The sequence below is a fragment of the Mobula hypostoma genome, chromosome 2 (genome assembly GCF_963921235.1).
Source record: "Mobula hypostoma chromosome 2, sMobHyp1.1, whole genome shotgun sequence".
Taxonomy (NCBI): domain Eukaryota; kingdom Metazoa; phylum Chordata; class Chondrichthyes; order Myliobatiformes; family Myliobatidae; genus Mobula; species Mobula hypostoma.
In genome coordinates, this window is record NC_086098.1 from 174,007,907 (window position 1) to 174,025,798 (window position 17,892).

The 17,892-nt window shown below is 44.7% G+C and overlaps 1 protein-coding gene across 7 annotated transcripts in view; it reads left to right on the plus strand.

Moving 5' to 3' along the window:
- LOC134342682 (protein CBFA2T1-like) overlaps positions 1–17,892 on the plus strand; it is a 198,534-nt gene that overhangs the window by 147,416 nt on the left and 33,226 nt on the right. For all 7 annotated transcript variants that reach the window (XM_063041101.1, XM_063041094.1, XM_063041095.1 and 4 more), the window contains exons 6-7: positions 12,565–12,791; positions 15,043–15,128. In XM_063041101.1, the coding sequence (XP_062897171.1) occupies positions 12,565–12,791; positions 15,043–15,128 (313 nt within the window). The remainder of the gene's footprint in view (positions 1–12,564; positions 12,792–15,042; positions 15,129–17,892) is intronic.

Genomic DNA, 17,892 nt, shown 5'->3' on the forward strand with positions numbered 1-17,892 from the left:
ATGTAATCAGTGATGCACTCTGTGAGCCCATCAATATCCTCTCCATGTGGCTCTCAGAGTGCCTGCCAGTCTGTCACCTCAAAACAACCCTGGAGCGCCTCATAAGCCTCCTCCAACCATTTCCTCACTGTCCTCGAGGTTGCAGGTTTACTCTTCACCAGAGGCATGTAACAGGGTTTTAGATGCACCAGGGTGTGATCTGACCTTCCCAGTGGGGGGAGGGGAGAGGAGCTGTACGCATCCATAACGTTAACATACATCAAATCCAGAGTCCTCTCCCCTGTGGTTGTACAGCTGACATACTACGTGAAGTTGGGCAGTGTTCTAGCCATGGTAACATGGTTGAAGTCACCCAAGCTGGTAATGAGGGCACTCGGGTGCTGGGTTTTTAATCTGGCTATGACGGTGTAAATGATGTTACACGCCGACGTCGGGTTGGCAGAGGGAGGGATGTACACAACAACCACAATCGCATGTGAGATTTCCCTTGGCAAATAATATGGCCGGAGTCCAACAGCAAAAAGTTCAACATCTGGGCTACAGACCCGTTCCTTGATCGGTGGTCTGAGTGGTGTAATAACAACAACCTCTCACTCGATGTCAATAAGACCAAGGAACTGATAGACTTCAGGAGAGGGAAACCAGAGGTCCATGAGCCGGTGCTCATCAGAGGTTTGGTAACTTTAAATTCCTGGGTGTCAGTATCTCGGAGGACTTGTCCTGGACCCATCATATAAATACAATTGCGAGGAAAGCGCGACAGTGTTCTACTTCTTCAGGAGTCTGTGGAGCTTTTTCCACCAGGCCATCAGACTGATGAACTCGCGCTGATTTGAGTGTACTCTATATTACATTGGCTGTTCTATTTATTATAAATTACTATGATTGCACATTGCTTATTTGGATGGAGACGTAACATAAAGATTTTTAATCCTCATGTATGTGAAGGATGTAAGAAATAAAGTCAATTCAATTCACTTCAAACCATGGCAAACATCTGTAGATGTGTAGTGGGAAGTAAGCTGACTGGCTGCATTACGGCCTGGAGTGGGAACATCAATGTGTTTGAGTGGAAAATCCTACAAAAGATAATGGATTCAGTCCAGTACATTATGAGCTCTTTTCTCACTGTTGCCATCAGGTAGAAGGTACAGGTGCCTCAGGACCCACACCACTAGGTTCAAGAACAGTTACTACCCCTCAAACATCAGGCTGTTGAACAAAAGGGGATAGCTACACTCATTTAATGGCTCTTTTATCTTGTCATTTCCTGCACTTTGAGTGTTAATTGCTAAACAACTTTCCACATTTATGGAGTTCATTGCTAAGGAAACCTCTCTATCGTGTAAGTTCTTTTGTCATTTTATGCATGTTATTTCCAAATAAAACAGTCCCATTCTAGCCAGTGTTTCCCAGTAATTAACTGTTTGCCTTGGCAACAACTGTGTCGACCTTTGCACCCTGCCATGTGGTCACACCCTTGCCATAATGCGATGATCAGATTGCACATGTTCCTACAGTTGCATGTGGTGCATATGTGACTGTAAGTCTGTGAACCAATTCCAATTCCAAATCACTGCTGTGGTGTAGGAAGAGAAAATGCTGGAAATGTCAGCACCTGATTAAAGTTCAAAGTAAATTTATTATCAAAGTACAAATACCGTACGTACCCAGAGATTCATTTTCTTGCGGGCTTTCATAGTAAATAGAAGGAGCACATAGAATCAATGAGAAACCACATACACATGACAGATACAGACAAACACCCAATGTGCAAAAGACAACAAACTGCAAATACAAAAAGTAAAGGAAAAATATGTAAATAAATAAACAATAAATATCAAGAATACAAGTTGTAGGGACCTTAAAATTAGTCCATAGTTTGAGGAATAATTCAGTGAAGTTATCCCCCTCTGATGGTTGAAGAGTAATAACTGTTCCTGAACCTGGTGGTGTAGGACTGGAGGCTGCTGTACCCCCTTCCTTATGGCAGTAGTGAGAAGAAAGTATAGTTTGGATGGTGGAGTGGAGGTCCCTAATGATGGATGCTGCTTTCCTGTGACAACACCCCTTGGAAACATGCTCAGTGCTGGGGAGGGCTTTACCTGTGCTGGACTGTGACAAGAGAATGGAGTAAGGATTTCGGTGGAAGATCATTGTAGAGAGGGCTGAGGAGTGGTGGACAGGGTGGGGTCATTGTTGCCCAGGTGATCCCACTGTTTTTAGTAATATCAGGTTAAGAGATTAACGGGGCAGTTAGAAAGAGACAACCACAAGGGACATGTGAAATGTAGCCCTGAGCTGTGGGTGGAACTTGAAACCTAAAGTTTAGTTTCAGGTTTAATTGTTATTCAGTGTTCCTCTGGGGCCAAGGTGCAAAACACAGTACCAACCGTCATATACAGCGCATATAGCTCATATAATCATGACAGCAGTAGAACTCACAGTCACAACAAAAAATAATATAGCTCAAGTTCCTGAGTGCCCTGGTGTCCTAAACAAAATGATGCATGGGAAGGGTCTCAGCCTGAAACGTCGACTGTACCTCTTCCTAGAGATGCTGCCTGGCCTGCTGCGTTCACCAGCAATTTTGATGTGTGTTGCTTGAAATTCCAGCATCTGCAGAATTCCTGTTGTTTGATGCATGGGGTGCTGTTCTGGGGCCACATTTCCGTCAGTACAAGCTTGCAGCAGTTCCTCATCTCCCACTGGTGAAGCCACAGACAGGGAAATCTAGCTTGCCTTTCACCAAGCAATGACGGGAGAGAGCAGCCCCCAACCTAGCCCGGACGGTTGTTTCAACTCCTCTCCTGGGCAGCTGCAGCAGGTAACCCCGCGGCATGAAGGCCTGGTCCACACAACAACCAAGGCGATGAAACTGCCCCACCGTCGGTCTCTCCAATGAACCAGTGAACCAGACTTGCAGAATGTCCAATATGGTCGTATGATCACCAAGAAAAAAAGTCCAATACAATCATTTGCATCACTTGTTGGACAGCACACTCCCTCTGAAGTCTTCCTCCTTGGGTGGCTATAGCGGGCACCAATGTGATGCACATAAAGTCCAGCTCCACAGCTATCGAGCAACTAGCTGATGGGGTTGGTCTGCAGTACATGAGGTTCTTAATATCCTGCAGTGCCTTGTTATCGTAAATGTCAACAAGATGTAAAGGACGAACAGTTACACCATTGTTTGGACCCAGAGAGGCCGCTGCATTGGGGCACACCGACATCTACAGAGATTATTTTTATCACGTACATCGAAACAGACAGTGAAATGCATTCTTTGCATCAATGAGTAATACAGCCTGGCACAGTGTTGCCACGCTTCCAACATAGCATGCCCATAACTCATTGACTCTAACTTGTACGTCTTTGAAATGAGAGCACTTGGAAGAAATCCACACGGTCATGTGGAGAACGTACAAACCCCTTGCAGATAATGGCAGAAATTCAATCCGATCCCTAAAGCGTTATGCTAACCACTATGTATTCTTGTGTTTGATAAATATGGTAAATTGGTTTATTATCATGATGTGTACTTTGAAAAAATTTGCTTTTCATACCACCTGCTTAGATCATTTCACATCAGTGCATCAAACTAGAACAAGGTTAAAATTTCAAAGTTCAAAGTAAATTTGTTATCAAAGTACATTATGCCACCATATAATAATAACTATAACAGGATCAATGAAAGATCAACCAGAGTGCAGGAGACAACAAGCTGTGGAAATGCAAATATAATAGCAATAAGTAACAAGAACATGAAGTAACAAGATAAAAGAGTCCTTAAAGATGTGGGAACATCTCAACGCAATGGATGGGCAAGTGAGTGTAGTTATCCCCTTTGTTCAGGAGCCTGATGGTTGTAAGGTAGTAACTGTTCTTGAACCTGAGGCTCAATAGACTAGACTGTGTTCAGGCAGTCATCTCTGAGCTTGGACGAGTGCGTGCCTATGAAAGCTTCCTGTACATTCCCAAACCAAAAGCCGTGGACGAACCAGGAGGCTTGTAGTCTGCTAAGGGCTAGATCTGTGGCACTTAATTCTGGCGATCCAAGTCTGAATAAGAAAACCAGATATGACAAGGTTACTTCAAGAGCCAAGAAACAGTTCTGGGAGAGGTTGGAGGTGACATCAGATGCTTGTCAAGTCTGGCAGTGTTTCCAGGCCATTGCTTCCTACAATGTGAAACCCAACATCGTGAATGGCAGTACCTGGTAAGACTGAAAATTTGTGGCAACCTGCTGGCAGGTGTATTCAAGGACATTTTCAGACTCTCACTGCTACAGTCAGCAGTTCCCACCTGCTTCAAAAGGGCAACAATTATACCAGTGCCCAAGAAGAGCAGCGTGAGCTGCCTTAACGACTATCGTCCAGTAGTGCTCACATCTACAGTGTTAAAGTGCTTTGAGAGGTTGGTCTTGGCCAAAATCAACTCCTGCCTCAGCAAGGACCTGGACCCACTGCAATTTGCCTATCACCACAATAGGTTTGCAGCAGATGAGATCTTAAAGTCTCTCCTCGAACCCTTGGATCACCTGCACAATGCAAATACCTATGTCAGGATGCTGTTTATTGACTATAGCTCAGTATTTAACACCATCATTCCTACCTACAGTCCTGATCAAAAAGCTACAGAACCCAGGCCTCTGTACCTCCCTCTGCATCTGGATCCTTGACTTCCTAACTGGAAGACCAGAATCCGCGGATTGGTGACACCATTCCACCTCGCTGACAGTCAACACTGGTGCACCACAGGGATGTGTGCTTAGCCCACTGCTCTACTCTCTCTACACCCATGACCATATGGCAAGGCACAGCTCAAACTGGCATCTATAAATTTGTTGATGATACAACCATTGTTGGTAGAATTTCAGATGGTGATGAAAGGGCATACAGGAGTGAGATATGCCAGCTGGTTGAGTGGTGTCGCAGCAACAACCTGGCACTTAACGTCAGCAAGACAAAAGAGCTGATTGTGGATGTCCGAAGGGTAAGATGAGTGAACACATACCAATCCTCACTGAGGAATCAGAAGTGGAGAGAGTGAGCAGTTTCAAATAGATAGATAGATATACTTTATGAATCCCGAGGGAAATTGGGTAAATTCCTGGGTGTCATTGTCTGTGAGGGCCTATGATACAGCTATAAAGAAGGTAAGACAGTGGCTATGTTTCATTAGGAGCTTGAGGGATTTGGCTTGTTAACTAAAACACTTGAAAACTTCTGGAAGTGTATCATGGAGAGCATTCTGACTGGCTGCATCGCCGTCTGGTATGGGGGGAGGGGTGTAGTTTGCACAAGTTCAAAATAAGTTGCAGAAGCTTGTAAAAGTAGCTCTAACATGGGTACCAGCCTCCGCAGTACCCAAGACATCTTCAAGGAGTGGTGCTTCAGAAAGGTGACGTCCATCATTAAGGACCCCATCACCCAGGTCACACCTTGTTCTCATTGCTCCTATCAGGAAGGAGGTACAGGAGCCTGAAGGCAGGCACTCAATAATTCAGGAACAGCTTCTCCCCTTCTGCCGTCAAATGAACCCATGAACGCTACTGTGGTTGAAACCTGAAACCTAAGGAACAACATTCCCTGTTCTTTTGCTTGTGTCTCGGAATGGATTGTATTTCCTCCCAAAGTTACAAACACCTCAGTTTATGTACAGCCTGAACATTCAAGCGGATAGACTTGCTTGAGTGCCAGCAGGCTTTTCCCACCGAGGCTGGGTGAGACGAGAACCATAGGTCATAGGTTAAGGGGAACCCGAGGGGGAGCTTCTTCAGTCAGAGGGTGGTGAGAGCATGGAGCGAGCTGCCAGCTGAACTGGTGGACATGGGTTCAGAGAGGTTTGGATGAGGGCTATGGTCCAGGCTTGGGTCGATGGGACTAGGTAGAATTTGGCACAGACTAGATGACCTGCTGAGTTCCTCTAGGACAGGGGTTCCCAACCTGGGGTCCATGGACCCCGTGCTTAATGGTATTGGTCCATGGTGTGCCTGTTGTTACCTAGGGAGGACATGCCTGTCACCCGCTTCACTATCTACAGGCCTCCTTGTCACCCAGCACAAACTAAAATGGATAAGACACGTTTTGCAACTGGATTATTTTGATTTTGGAATGCCTTTATCTGCCTTCAGTTTGGCCAAGAATGTAACTGTTCATGTTGCCAACCTGCCACAGGGAAATCTCAAGTGATGCAGTTCATATTTGCTTCGGCTGATGAGAGGACTGAGCGAGACTGGATCTGATCCAAATGCCATAAAGCTGGGGGGAGGGGAGGGGGGAGCTGGGAAGAGTGTTTGACATTCCATTCGTATTACAGAATAGAAATTCCAGAAAAAAATAGTTTGCCAAAATTGGACAAGTCAGCTTTTATCATAACAATGAACGCGGGTGTAGGAGAATTGGACTGCTCAGCCACAGCTAAACATTAGGTTGTACTTACTGAGGCATTATGAGGCCTCAGTGCAAGTCATTCATACTGTAAGAGTGTTCCCTAAATTTGGGATTTGGATTCCTGAATATACCCAAGTTATAGAGAAAGATCGAACCCGTTAAGAATTTTATTTTCCCCTTGAGTGTAGGAGAATGAGGAGAGATTTGATAGAGTTATGCAAAATTATGAGGGGTATAGATAGGGTAACTGCAAGCAGGCTTGTTCCACTGACATTGGGTGAGACTAGAACTTGAGGTCATAGGTTAAGGGTGAAATGAAATATTGGAGGGGAGCCTGAGGGAGAACTTCTTCACTCAAAGGGTGGAACAAACTGCTAGAGGAAGGTTTGATTTCAATATTTAAGAGAAGTTTAGACAATGACATGGATGGGAGGCTATGGCAGGTTGATGGGAATAGACAGCGTAACAATTTGGCTTAGCCTAGATGGACCAAAGACCCTGTTTCTGAGCCGTAGTGCTCTATTTTCTATTAGATAGGAAGGTTAAGGGGAGGTCTCGAACCTTACCTCACCTTATCAGTGATCCTGGCCTAGAGACGTCGCAGTGAAGGTTTACGAGGATGTGGCCAGAAATAGAAAATTGTAATGAAATGAAGAGTTAGATAGACTGGGGCTATTCTCATTTGAACAGCCAAGACTGGTGGGATGGCAGGAGGATGCATAAGATTAAAAGGATATGGATAGAATATTTGGAAGGGACCTATGATGATGTTTTATTTAGAGAGGGACATGAACCGCTGGTGGAGGGATATAGACCATGTGTGGGCAGATGGGATTAGCTTGTATTAGGCAGAAGGGCTTGTTCCTGTGCCTTACGGTTCTGTATTCTATTTCCCTCAGTTGGGAGGCCAAAAAGTCAGTGGTAGGAGTAGTGGAGGGGAGAATTAAAGAACTTCTGGTAATTTCCCCCACCTCTCCCTTCTCCTCACCTGCCCATAGCCTCCCTCTGGTGCCCCTCCTCCTTCTTTTCTCTCATAGTCCACTTTCTTCTGTCAGATTTCTTCTTCTTCAGCCCTTTACCTTTTCCGCCTATCACCTCCAGCTTCTCACTTCATCCCCACCCCCACTACCCATTCACCTTCTCCCTCACCTGGCATCTTCCCCCTTGCTTTCCAGTCCTGATGAAGGGTTTTGGTCAGAAACGTTGACTGTTTATTCCCCTCCATAGATTCTGCCTGACCTGCTGAGTTCCTCCAGCATTTTGTGTGTGTTGCTCTGGACTTCCAGCACCTGCAGAATTTTGTGTGTTTAGGAAGTACACACGCCGGGGCAGAGCCCTGACCCAGATTTCTAAAGTGTCTCAAAGAGAAGTAAGTGACCGAATGGTGGACCCAGTGCTGAGATTGGGTGAGGTAGCTCCTTTGTGGTTGATGCAGAGAGAGTGATATGAAGCTACCTCTGACTGCTCTGTGTTATCTTAGTCCGGACGAAGGGCCTCGACCCGAAATATCAACTGTCCATTTCCCTCCAGACGTGCTGCCTGACCCCCTGATTTCCTCTGGCTTTCTGGAGTGAATGAGTATTGGCTTGACAGAGGTGTACAAGATGATAAGAGGCAGAGATAAAGTGGACTATCAGTGCCTTTTCCCCCAGTGATTCAATGGCTGATACAAGATAATTTTAAGGTGTTTGGAGGAACTACAGGGGAGATGTCAGAGGTAGATTTCGTACACAGAGAGTGGTGGGTGCATGGAACATGCTGCCAGAGGTGGTGGGAGAGGCAGATGCATTAGGGACATTTAAGAGACACATGGGTGAAATCAAAATGGAGGACTGTGCGGGAGGGACGCGTTAGGCTGATTTTGGAGCAGGTTATAAGGTCGGCACATCACACTGTGCTGTGATATTCTGTGTTCATGTTCAGCAATTCAGAAACAGCTTCTTCCCCTCTGCCATCCAATTTCTGAATGGACATTGAAACCATGAACACTACCTCAATACTTTTTTTTCCTGTTTTTGCACTACTTAGTTAATTTAACTGTTTTAAGTATATATAATATACTGTCATTCACCGTTTTTTAATTTTATATATGGCATTGTGCTGCTCCCACAAAGATGTCAAGTTTCACGATATGCGCTGGTGATATTAAGGTTGATTCTTTTCTATGGTTCCATCCTCTATCTGTTGTCATTGTTCTATACTCTGTGTACCTATTGTTCTTTTAGTTTTTTTTCTGCATGCCTGATGTAATTCCTTGCTGATTTATGGAAAGATTAATTCTGTTAATACAGAAACAGAAAGTGGAAGATTTCAAAATCAATTCCCTGAATATTTTCATCTGTAAAACCCTTTACATGGGTGTAGGTTTCTGCTGCCCTTTGTATGAAGAGTTCTGAATCTCAATTTGTATTGTGCCCTTAACAAAGCAAAACTTCCCAACAGACTTCCTCAGAGCATTAACCAAAGACTGGCACCAAAGCAATGTGAGATCTCGAAGCAGCGAAGCGAAAACAATCCCAAGAAATGGGAGTGTCTTAAAATGAGAGAGGTGAGGAAGTACATGAAACGATAAAACACAGGAACAGGCCCTCAGGCCCAGATTATTGTGCTAAACTGATAAAACTAATAATGAAGAATATAACTGAAGGATACCCTTCTGCATGCACAAATCCATATCCTTCCATTCCCTGCACATTCATGTGCCAATTTAAATTTGGCAGTGTCTTCGCCGCCTCCCCCCAAAAAAGAAAAAGGAAAATCTAACGTGTCGGTATTTCAGTGGAATAAAGGAAATTACAATGGCATGGGAGGGGAACTGGCCAAGGTTGACTGGAAAGGGACATTTGCAGGAAGGACTGCAGAGCAGCAATTGCTGGAATTTCTGTGAAAAATGAGGGAACTGCAAGACAGATATATTCCAAATAAGAAGAAATTTTCGAATGGAAGAAGGGCACTACCATGGCTGACAAGTGACGTCAGAGCCAAAGCAAAAGCAAAAGAGAGGGCAGACAAGGAAGCTAGTGGGAAGATAGAGGATTGGGAAGCTATTAAAAACTTGCAGAAGGAAACTAAGGTCACTAGGAAGGAAAAGATAAATTATGAAAGGAAGCTGGCAACTAATAGCAAAAAAGATACTAAAAGCTTTTTTAAGTATATAAAGGGTAAAAGAGAGTTGAGAGTAGATATAGGATCAATAGAAAATGATGCTGGAGATACTGTAATAAGAGATGCAGAGATGGCAGAGGAACTGAATGTGTATTTTGCATCAGTCTTCACAGTGAAAGACATCTGCAGTACACCAGACATTCAAGAGTGTGAGGGAAGTGAAGTTTGTGCAGTGAAAATTACAACTGAGAAGATGCTCAGGAAGCTTAATAGTCTGAGGGTGGATAAATCTCCTGGACCTGATGGAATGCACCCTCGGGTTCTGAAGGAAGTAGCTGGGGAGATTGCAGGGGTGTTAACGATGATCTTCCAAGAATCGATAGATTCTGGCATTGTACCAGATGACTGGAAAATAGTAAGTGTTAGTCTGATATTTAAGAAGGGTGAGAGGCAGCAGAAAGGAAACTATAGACCTGTTAGCCTGACTTCAGTGGTTGGGAAGTCATTCGAATTGATTGTTAGGGATAAGATTACAGCGTGCTTAGAGGTACATGACAAGATAGGCCAAAGCCAGCATGGTTTCCTGAAAGGAAGATCCTGCCTGACAAACTTACTGCAATTCTTTGAGGAAGTTACAAGCAGCGTAGAGAAAGGAGATGCAGTAGACGTGGTGTACATGGATTTTCAGAAGGCCTTTGACAAGGTGCTGCACATGAGGCTGCTTAGCAAGATAAGAGCCCATGGAATTACAGGGAAGTTACTAGCATGGGTGGAGCATTGGCTGGTCAGCAGAAAACAGAGAGTGGGGATAAAGGGATCCTATTCTGACTGGCTGCCGGTTACCAGTGGTGACGAAGGGTCTCGGCCCGAAACGTCGACTGTACCTCTTCCTAGAGATGCTGCCTGGCCTGCTGCGTTCACCAGCAACTTTGATGTGTGTTGCTTGAATTTCCAGCATCTGCAGATTTCCTCGTGTTTCCACTTCAAGGTTCGATGTGTTGTGCATTCAGAGATGCTGTTCAGCACACCACTGTGGTTACCTTGAACCACTCTGGCCATTCTCCTCTGACCGCTCTCATTTTCACCCCCAGGACTGTTGCTCACTGTGGCAGGAAGAAGGCTGTCAGCAGGGTGGTCCATTAGTGGGGCACACGTCAGCATAGTGGTTACATAGTGGTTTACAGTACAGGCAACCTGGGTTCAATTCCCACCACTGCCTGTAAGGGGTTTGTACATTCTCCCTGTGACTGTGTGGGTTTCCTCCCACAGTCCAAAGACGTACCTGTCGGTAGGTTAATTGGTCATTATAAATTGTCCTGTGATTTGGCTAGGGTTTAATCGGGATTGCCGGGTGGTGCAGCTCAAAGGGACGGAAGGGCCTGGTCCACACCGTGTCTCAGTAAATAAAATAAAATAATAATAATTTGTCATGAAGTAATATCAAAAAAGTTGCTTCTGATGGGCATCAGTATTCATACCCACATCATTTCATCGCCAATGAACAGAAATCAAAACAGTGCACAGCAGGATCCCTTTAAAAGAAAAAAATGTGTATACAGCCAGATCATTCACCCTTATTTTGAGTTATTGGGTAAATAAATATTGTCCGTCACCAATGCTGCCCCTCGTTCAGTTAGTGCTCTTGGCACTTCTTGAGAGTGCAAAGCATTCCTGGGCTGACTGAAATCTGTGCTAAAGTCTCAGAGAGGGGATAATCGCACAGTCTGCTGGCTCAGAAGTGAGTCCGATACTGTTTGGCTGGGGTGGTATAACTGAGATAGCTCTCAGCCGTGGAATCTCGGTCAGGAGGCTGTGAGCTCAAGAGCTACCGAGCACGAAATCCAGGCTGCACTTCAACGTCAGGGTCCAATTTATTGTTAGTACTCTGATGCAACAAATAATTTACTTACAGCAGCATCACAGACGCAGCATCAGATTGGAAGATCTTACAAAGGACTGAGAACAGCTGAGAGGATCACTGGGGTCTCCCTTCCATCCATCAGGGACATTTATCAGGAGCACTGTATAGCCTGGGTGCTTAGTATTATTAAGAATCCCACCTATCCATCCAGCATCCTCTGTGACTTTCTACCATCAGGCAGGAGGGTCCACTTTATAAAAACAAGAACAGTCAGGATGAGAAACACTTTTCTCCCCCCAGTATATTAGGCTTCTGAACTCCCTGCTGCATCGTATTCAAAGTGTCAGTGGTTAATCTGTTCCGTAACTTACAGTGTTTAAATTATGCACTTTAGTTTGTTATTTATGCATAATTCATCTGTAGATTTTATCTTTACATGACCATGAGTCATGTGTGATATGTGCACTACTGTGCTGTACACTATGGTTCAGAGAAACATCTCATTTTTATCTACATTATATGTTTATGTATGTTATACGCATGTATAGAGTTAAATGACAATTGACTTGACTGCTGTCAGAAGCAAAAAACATAAATTATACAAGAAGGATCACGATGAGAATAAATAAATGTCCATTGTGGTAGAAAGTGGTCATAGTGTTGCCATTCTGAGGTAGTTATTAGGATTGTCCTGGTTTGTTCGAGAATGGAGATAGCCATTCTTGAACCTGGAAGTTTGGGACTTCGGGCGTCCCTGGTGGGAGCTGTGAGAAGATGGCATGGCCCGTGTGGTTGGGATCTTTGCAGATAGATCTTGCTTTCTTGAAGCAGAGTATCCTGTAGACACAGCCGATGGTGGGGGAGGGGGGGAGGGATGTGCCCATGATGCATAACCTCTGCGATTTCTTATGTTTCTGCACGTTGAAATTGCCGTACCAGACTGTGATGCAATAGCGAGGATACCTTCAGTAGACAATCTGTAGAAGTTAGAGTATTCAGTGACCTCCTGTGTAGTACTGAGGGAGTACTGCCATCTTGGTGGTGTTGTCTTTCAGATAATGTGTGGAGTTGAGGCTTTGCCTTCTTTATCATGATACCATGAAGTGCAATGAATGTTTCTCCCAGCCAGTCTCAGCCTTGTTTGCAGACAGTGTCTATTCCTCCTGAAAGCTTCGCTCACTCACTGTAATATTACTCCCTCAGGAATAAAGAAAATGGCTTTGACCGCGACCCCCCAGCCAAGCGGGTGTGCACGATCAGCCCCGCCCAGCGCCACAGCCCAAGCGTCAGCCTGCCGCCCCCGCCCAACGGCCAGCTGCACCCAACTCCTCCCCCTCTGCAGCACTACAGCCTGGACGACGTGACCATGAGCCATCTGTACAGGGACCCTCAGAGACCACCCGACTACAGGGACCGGCACCGACATCACGGTGAGCGCAGTGGGCGTCGGGGCAAAGCGGGGTGGGTGGGAGGCTAGTGGCAGCCGTAACTGCCTGCTCAGTGCTGATACTTAGCCTCAGCGTGGACGGTCGCTATGGACAGACCCTCTGTCGCTGCATGGGTTAATCAAAATAAAAGTTTACTAAGTACATTTATTATCAAATTGCATATATGCCACCATATACAATCCTGAGATTCATTTTCTCAGGCATTCACAGTAAATACAACAAATTTACAATAAGGAAATAATATTAATAAATAAATAAGCAATAAATATCAAGAACATGACATGAAGAGTCCTTGAAAGTGAGTCCATTGGTTGTGGGAACATTTCAGTGATGGGGAAAGTGAAGTTAACCCCTCTAGTTCAAGAGCCTGATGGTTGAGGAGTAGTAACCATTCCTAAACCTGGTAGCATGGGTCCTGAGGCTCCTGTACCTCCTTCCTGATGGAAGCAACAAGAAGGGAGCATGACCTGGGTGTTGGGGGTTCTAGATGGTGGAGGCTGCTTTCCTGCAACAACGCTCCAGATCAGAGGGAAAGAACACACATTTACAGTATCGCATCTTGGTTTCTGGAGGTCCCAAAGCCCATGGAGCCAAAGGGATTGGAAAAGCAGCAGCTAAAATGTGTGCACAAACCACTGAGATAATCTAGCTTAGAAATTGATGGTGTGGTACCACACACTGTATGATGGTGTCAGTGCTTCCTGTTCTTGCCTCCAATTCTTTCATGTCGAGGCCAGCAGAAGAGTTTTGCAGCATACAGGGTAGTGAGACCATAATATCGAACATTTGGTGGGCCCAACCAGCTATAACTGCCTTTTTGATCTCATCCAGCATAACGGAGGCACTCTGCCAATTAGAGCCAAGGGGCATCTTATGCAAGAGAGCTTTAACTTGCCTTGTAAAGGACTGCAATGGGGTACTCCTTTAGTAGTGGGCTAGAGTGCCAATGTAGAGTAAATGGAGACTCAACACCACTATCTTCTGATGCAGAGGTGAAAGGGTTATCGGTTGAGCTAATTATTCCAGGTTGGAGAGCTCAGTGATTTTGATTTGAAAGAGAGAGAGAGATAGGGAGAGAAAAAGAAGGGGGAGAGGAGAGATAAGGAAAGAAAGAAAAAGCCATCTGCTTGGCTTTTCAGTTGCCTTGATGAAGAATGTAGGCTCAGAACAGGGTCCCCTCAGCTGGAACACTCTCTACCCTCCTCATACCTCAACTGTTCCATTGTGCTCCACCACTCCCACATTGAAGGAGGTTCTCTTGAACGTAGTACCAGGGAACTATAACAGTGGCAAACAGCTTTAGTAAGGAAGTTCTTTTGGGTATGAGGTTCCTTACAGCAACATGCCTGCCATCTCATACACAAGCATGCTGAACCAGTTAAGCAAACATGGGAGAAGATGGATTTTATTTTAAAATTTGAGTTGTGCAGGTAGAAATCAAGGCAGGGTCCAATTTGCAGACGTTTACTTTTGGCACAGAGGACACTAACGTTTTGCAAGATAAAGCCTATCACAAAGGAAGACAGAGTATGTCAGCCGAGCATATGCTGTTAATGTTTGTGCTTTCTGGTGTTCAGTTATCATTTCTTATCTCACTGCCCTGTCAGGTTATATACTTAACTCACTGGATGTCTCTTTCCAAAGCTTCTGCCAGATTCTTCAAGGGGTTGGCCATCCCTCTTAGCACTTGGCACCACGGTAGCCTTGCAGTTAGTCGATGCTATTACAACTCATGCTGTTCCGGACTTCAGAGTTCAAGTCCGGTGTTGTCTGTTCTCCCTCTGAACTGCATGAGTTTCATCCGGGTGCTCCGGTTTCCTCCCACAGTCCAAAGACGTACCGGTTAGTAGGCTATTTGGTGATTGTAAATTGTCCCGTGGTTAGGCTAGGGTTAAATAGGTGGGTTGCTGGACGGTGTGGCACATTGGGCCGGAGAGACCTGTTGCACACTGTATGTCTAAATAAAAAAAACTTTAATATTTTGCAAGATAAAGCCTGCTACAGAGGAAAATGTAGTATGTCAGCCAGGCATATGCTGTTAATGTTTGCGGTTTCTGGTGCTCATTCATCATTCCTTATCTCACGGCCCTGTCAAGTTATGTACTTAACTCGTTGGGTGTCTCTTTCCAAACTCTGAGGGGTTGGCCATCCCACTCAGCACAAAACTAAAGTAATTTTGAAAGCACTGCTGTTTTCCAGCTGTAAGCATTTCTTTGTGGTCATGTTGCTGCAGGATCCCGTGGAGTTTATCAGGAGGAGATGATCGATCACCGGTTAACTGATCGGGAGTGGGCTGAAGAATGGAAACATTTGGATCACGTAGGTCCTCCGTTCTGCTCTCAAAGACTCACGGAAGGAGACGATTTGGCCCTTTGCCAACTATCTATACCCTTTTCCAATCATTCTAATATTTTCCTGCTGGTTATTAGAGGAAGTGCATTGTCTCTCTCAATCAAAAATTTTTCAACATCTTAAAAACCTCGATTAGATTATGTTTTAATACCCCCTATTCCAAGGACACTGGGGACAACCATAAGACCATAGTGGATCAGTACTTGGAGCTATGATGTGGTGGCCATTACAGAGACTTGGATGGCTCAGGGACAGGAATGGTTACTTCAAGTGCCGGGTTTCAGATGTTTCAGAAAGGACAGGGAGGGAGGCAAAAGAGGTGGGGGCTTGGCACTGCTGATCAGAGATAGTGTCACGACTGCAGTAAAGGAGGAAGTCATGGAGGGGTTGTTTACGGAGTCTCTGTGGGTGGAAGTTAGGAACAGGAGGGGGTCAATAACTTTACTGGGTGTTTTTTATAGGCCACCCAATAGTAACAGGGATATCGAGGAGCAGATAGGGAAACAGATCCTGGAAAGGTGTAATAATAACAGAGTTGTCGTGTTGGGAGATTTTAATTTCCCAAATATCGATTGAGGGGTTTAGAAGGGGTGGAGTTTGTTAGTTGTGTTCAAGAAAGTTTCTTGGCACAATATGTAGATAAGCCTACAAGAGGAGAGACTGTACTTGATCTGGTATTGAGAAATGAACCTGGTCAGGTGTTAGATCTCTCAGTGGGAGAGCATTTTGGAGATAGTGATCATAATTCTATCTCCTTTACAATAGCATTTGAAAGAGATAGGAACAGACAAGTTAGAAAAGCATTTAATTGGAGTAAGGGGAATTATGAGGCTATCAGGCAGGAAATTGGAAGCTTAAATTGGAAACTGATGTTCTCAGGGAAAAGTACGGAAGAAATGTGGCAAATGTTTAGGGGATATTTGTGTGAAGTTCTGCGTAGGTACATTCCAATGAGACAGGGAGGTTATGGTAGGGTACAGGAACCGTGGTGTACAAAGGCTGTAATAAATCTAGTCAAGAAGAAAAGAAAAGCTTACAAAAGGTTCAGAGAGGTAGGTAGTGTTAGAGATTTAGAAGATTATAAGGCTAACAGAAAGGAGCTTAAAAAGGAAATTGGGAGAGCCAGAAGGGGCCATGAGAAGGCCTTGGTGGGCAGGATTAAGGAAAACCCCAAGGCATTCTACAAGTATGTGGAAAGCAAGAGGATAAGACATGAAAGAATAGGACCTATCAAATGTGACAGTGGGAAAGTGTGTATGGAACCAGAGGAAATAGCAGAGGTACTTAATGAATACTTTACTTCAGTATTCACTATGGAAAAGGATCTTGGTGATTGTAGTGCTGACTTGCAGCAGACTGAAAAGCTTGAGCATGTAGATATTAAGAAAGAGGATGTGCTGGAGCTTTTGGAAAGCATCAGGTTGGATAAGTCACCGGGACTGGATCTGATGTACCACAGGCTACTGTAGGAGGCGAGGGAGAAGATTGCTGAGCCTCTGGCGATGATCTTTGACTCATCAATGATGAGGGAGAGGTTCTGGAGGATTGGGGAGTTGTGGATGTTGTTCCTTTATTCAAGAAAGGGAATAGCGATAGCCCAGGAAATTATAGACCATTGAGTCTTACTTCAGTGGTTGGTAAGTTGATGGAGAAGATCCTGAGAGGCAGGATTTATCAACATTTGGAGAGGTATAATATGATTAGGAATAGTCAGCATGGCTTTGTCAAGGCCAGGTCGTGCCTTACGACACTGATTGAATTTTTTGCGGATGTGACTAAACACATTGATGAATGAAGAACAATAGATATAGTGTATATGGATTTCAGCAAGGCAATGTTTGCTGTTATGTGCTGGGGCAGCAGGCTGAGGGTGGCAGACACCAACAGAATCAACAAACTCATTCGTAAGGCCAGTGATGTTGTGGGGATGGAACTGGACTCTCTCACGGTGGTGTCTGAAAAGAGGATGCTGTCCAAGTTGCATGTCATCTTGGACAATGTCTCCCATCCACTACATAATGTACTGGTTGGGCACAGGAGTACATTCAGCCAGAGACTCATTCCACCGAAATGCAACACAGAGCGTCATAGGAAGTCATTCCTGCCTGTGGCCATCAAACTTTACAACTCCTCCCTTGGAGGGTCAGACACCCTGAGCCAATAGGCTGGTCCTGGACTTATTTCCTGGCATAATTTACATATTACTATTTAACTATTTATGGTTTTATTACTATTTAATTATTTATGGTGCAACTGTAATGAAAACCAATTTCCCCCGGGATCAATAAAGTATGACTATGACTATTTGATAAGGTACCCCAGGCAAGGCTTATTGAGAAAGTAAGGAGGCATGGAATCCAAGGGAACATTGCTTTGTGGATCCAGAACTGGCTTGCCCACAGAAGACAAAGAGTGGTTGTAGACGGGTCATATTCTGCATGGAGATCGGTGACCAGTGGTGTGCCTCAGGGATCTGTTCTGGGACCCTTACTCATCGTGATTTTTATAAATGATCTGGATGAGGAAGTGGAGGGATGGTTTAGGAAGTTTGCTGATGACACAAAGGTTGGAGGTGTTGTGGATAGTGTGGAGTGCTGTCAAAGGTTACAGCGGGACATTGATATGATGCAAATCTGGGCTGAGAAGTGGCTGATGGAGTTCAACCCAGATAAGTTTGAAGTGGTTCATTTTGGTGGGTCAAATATGATGGCAGAATATAGTATTAATGGTA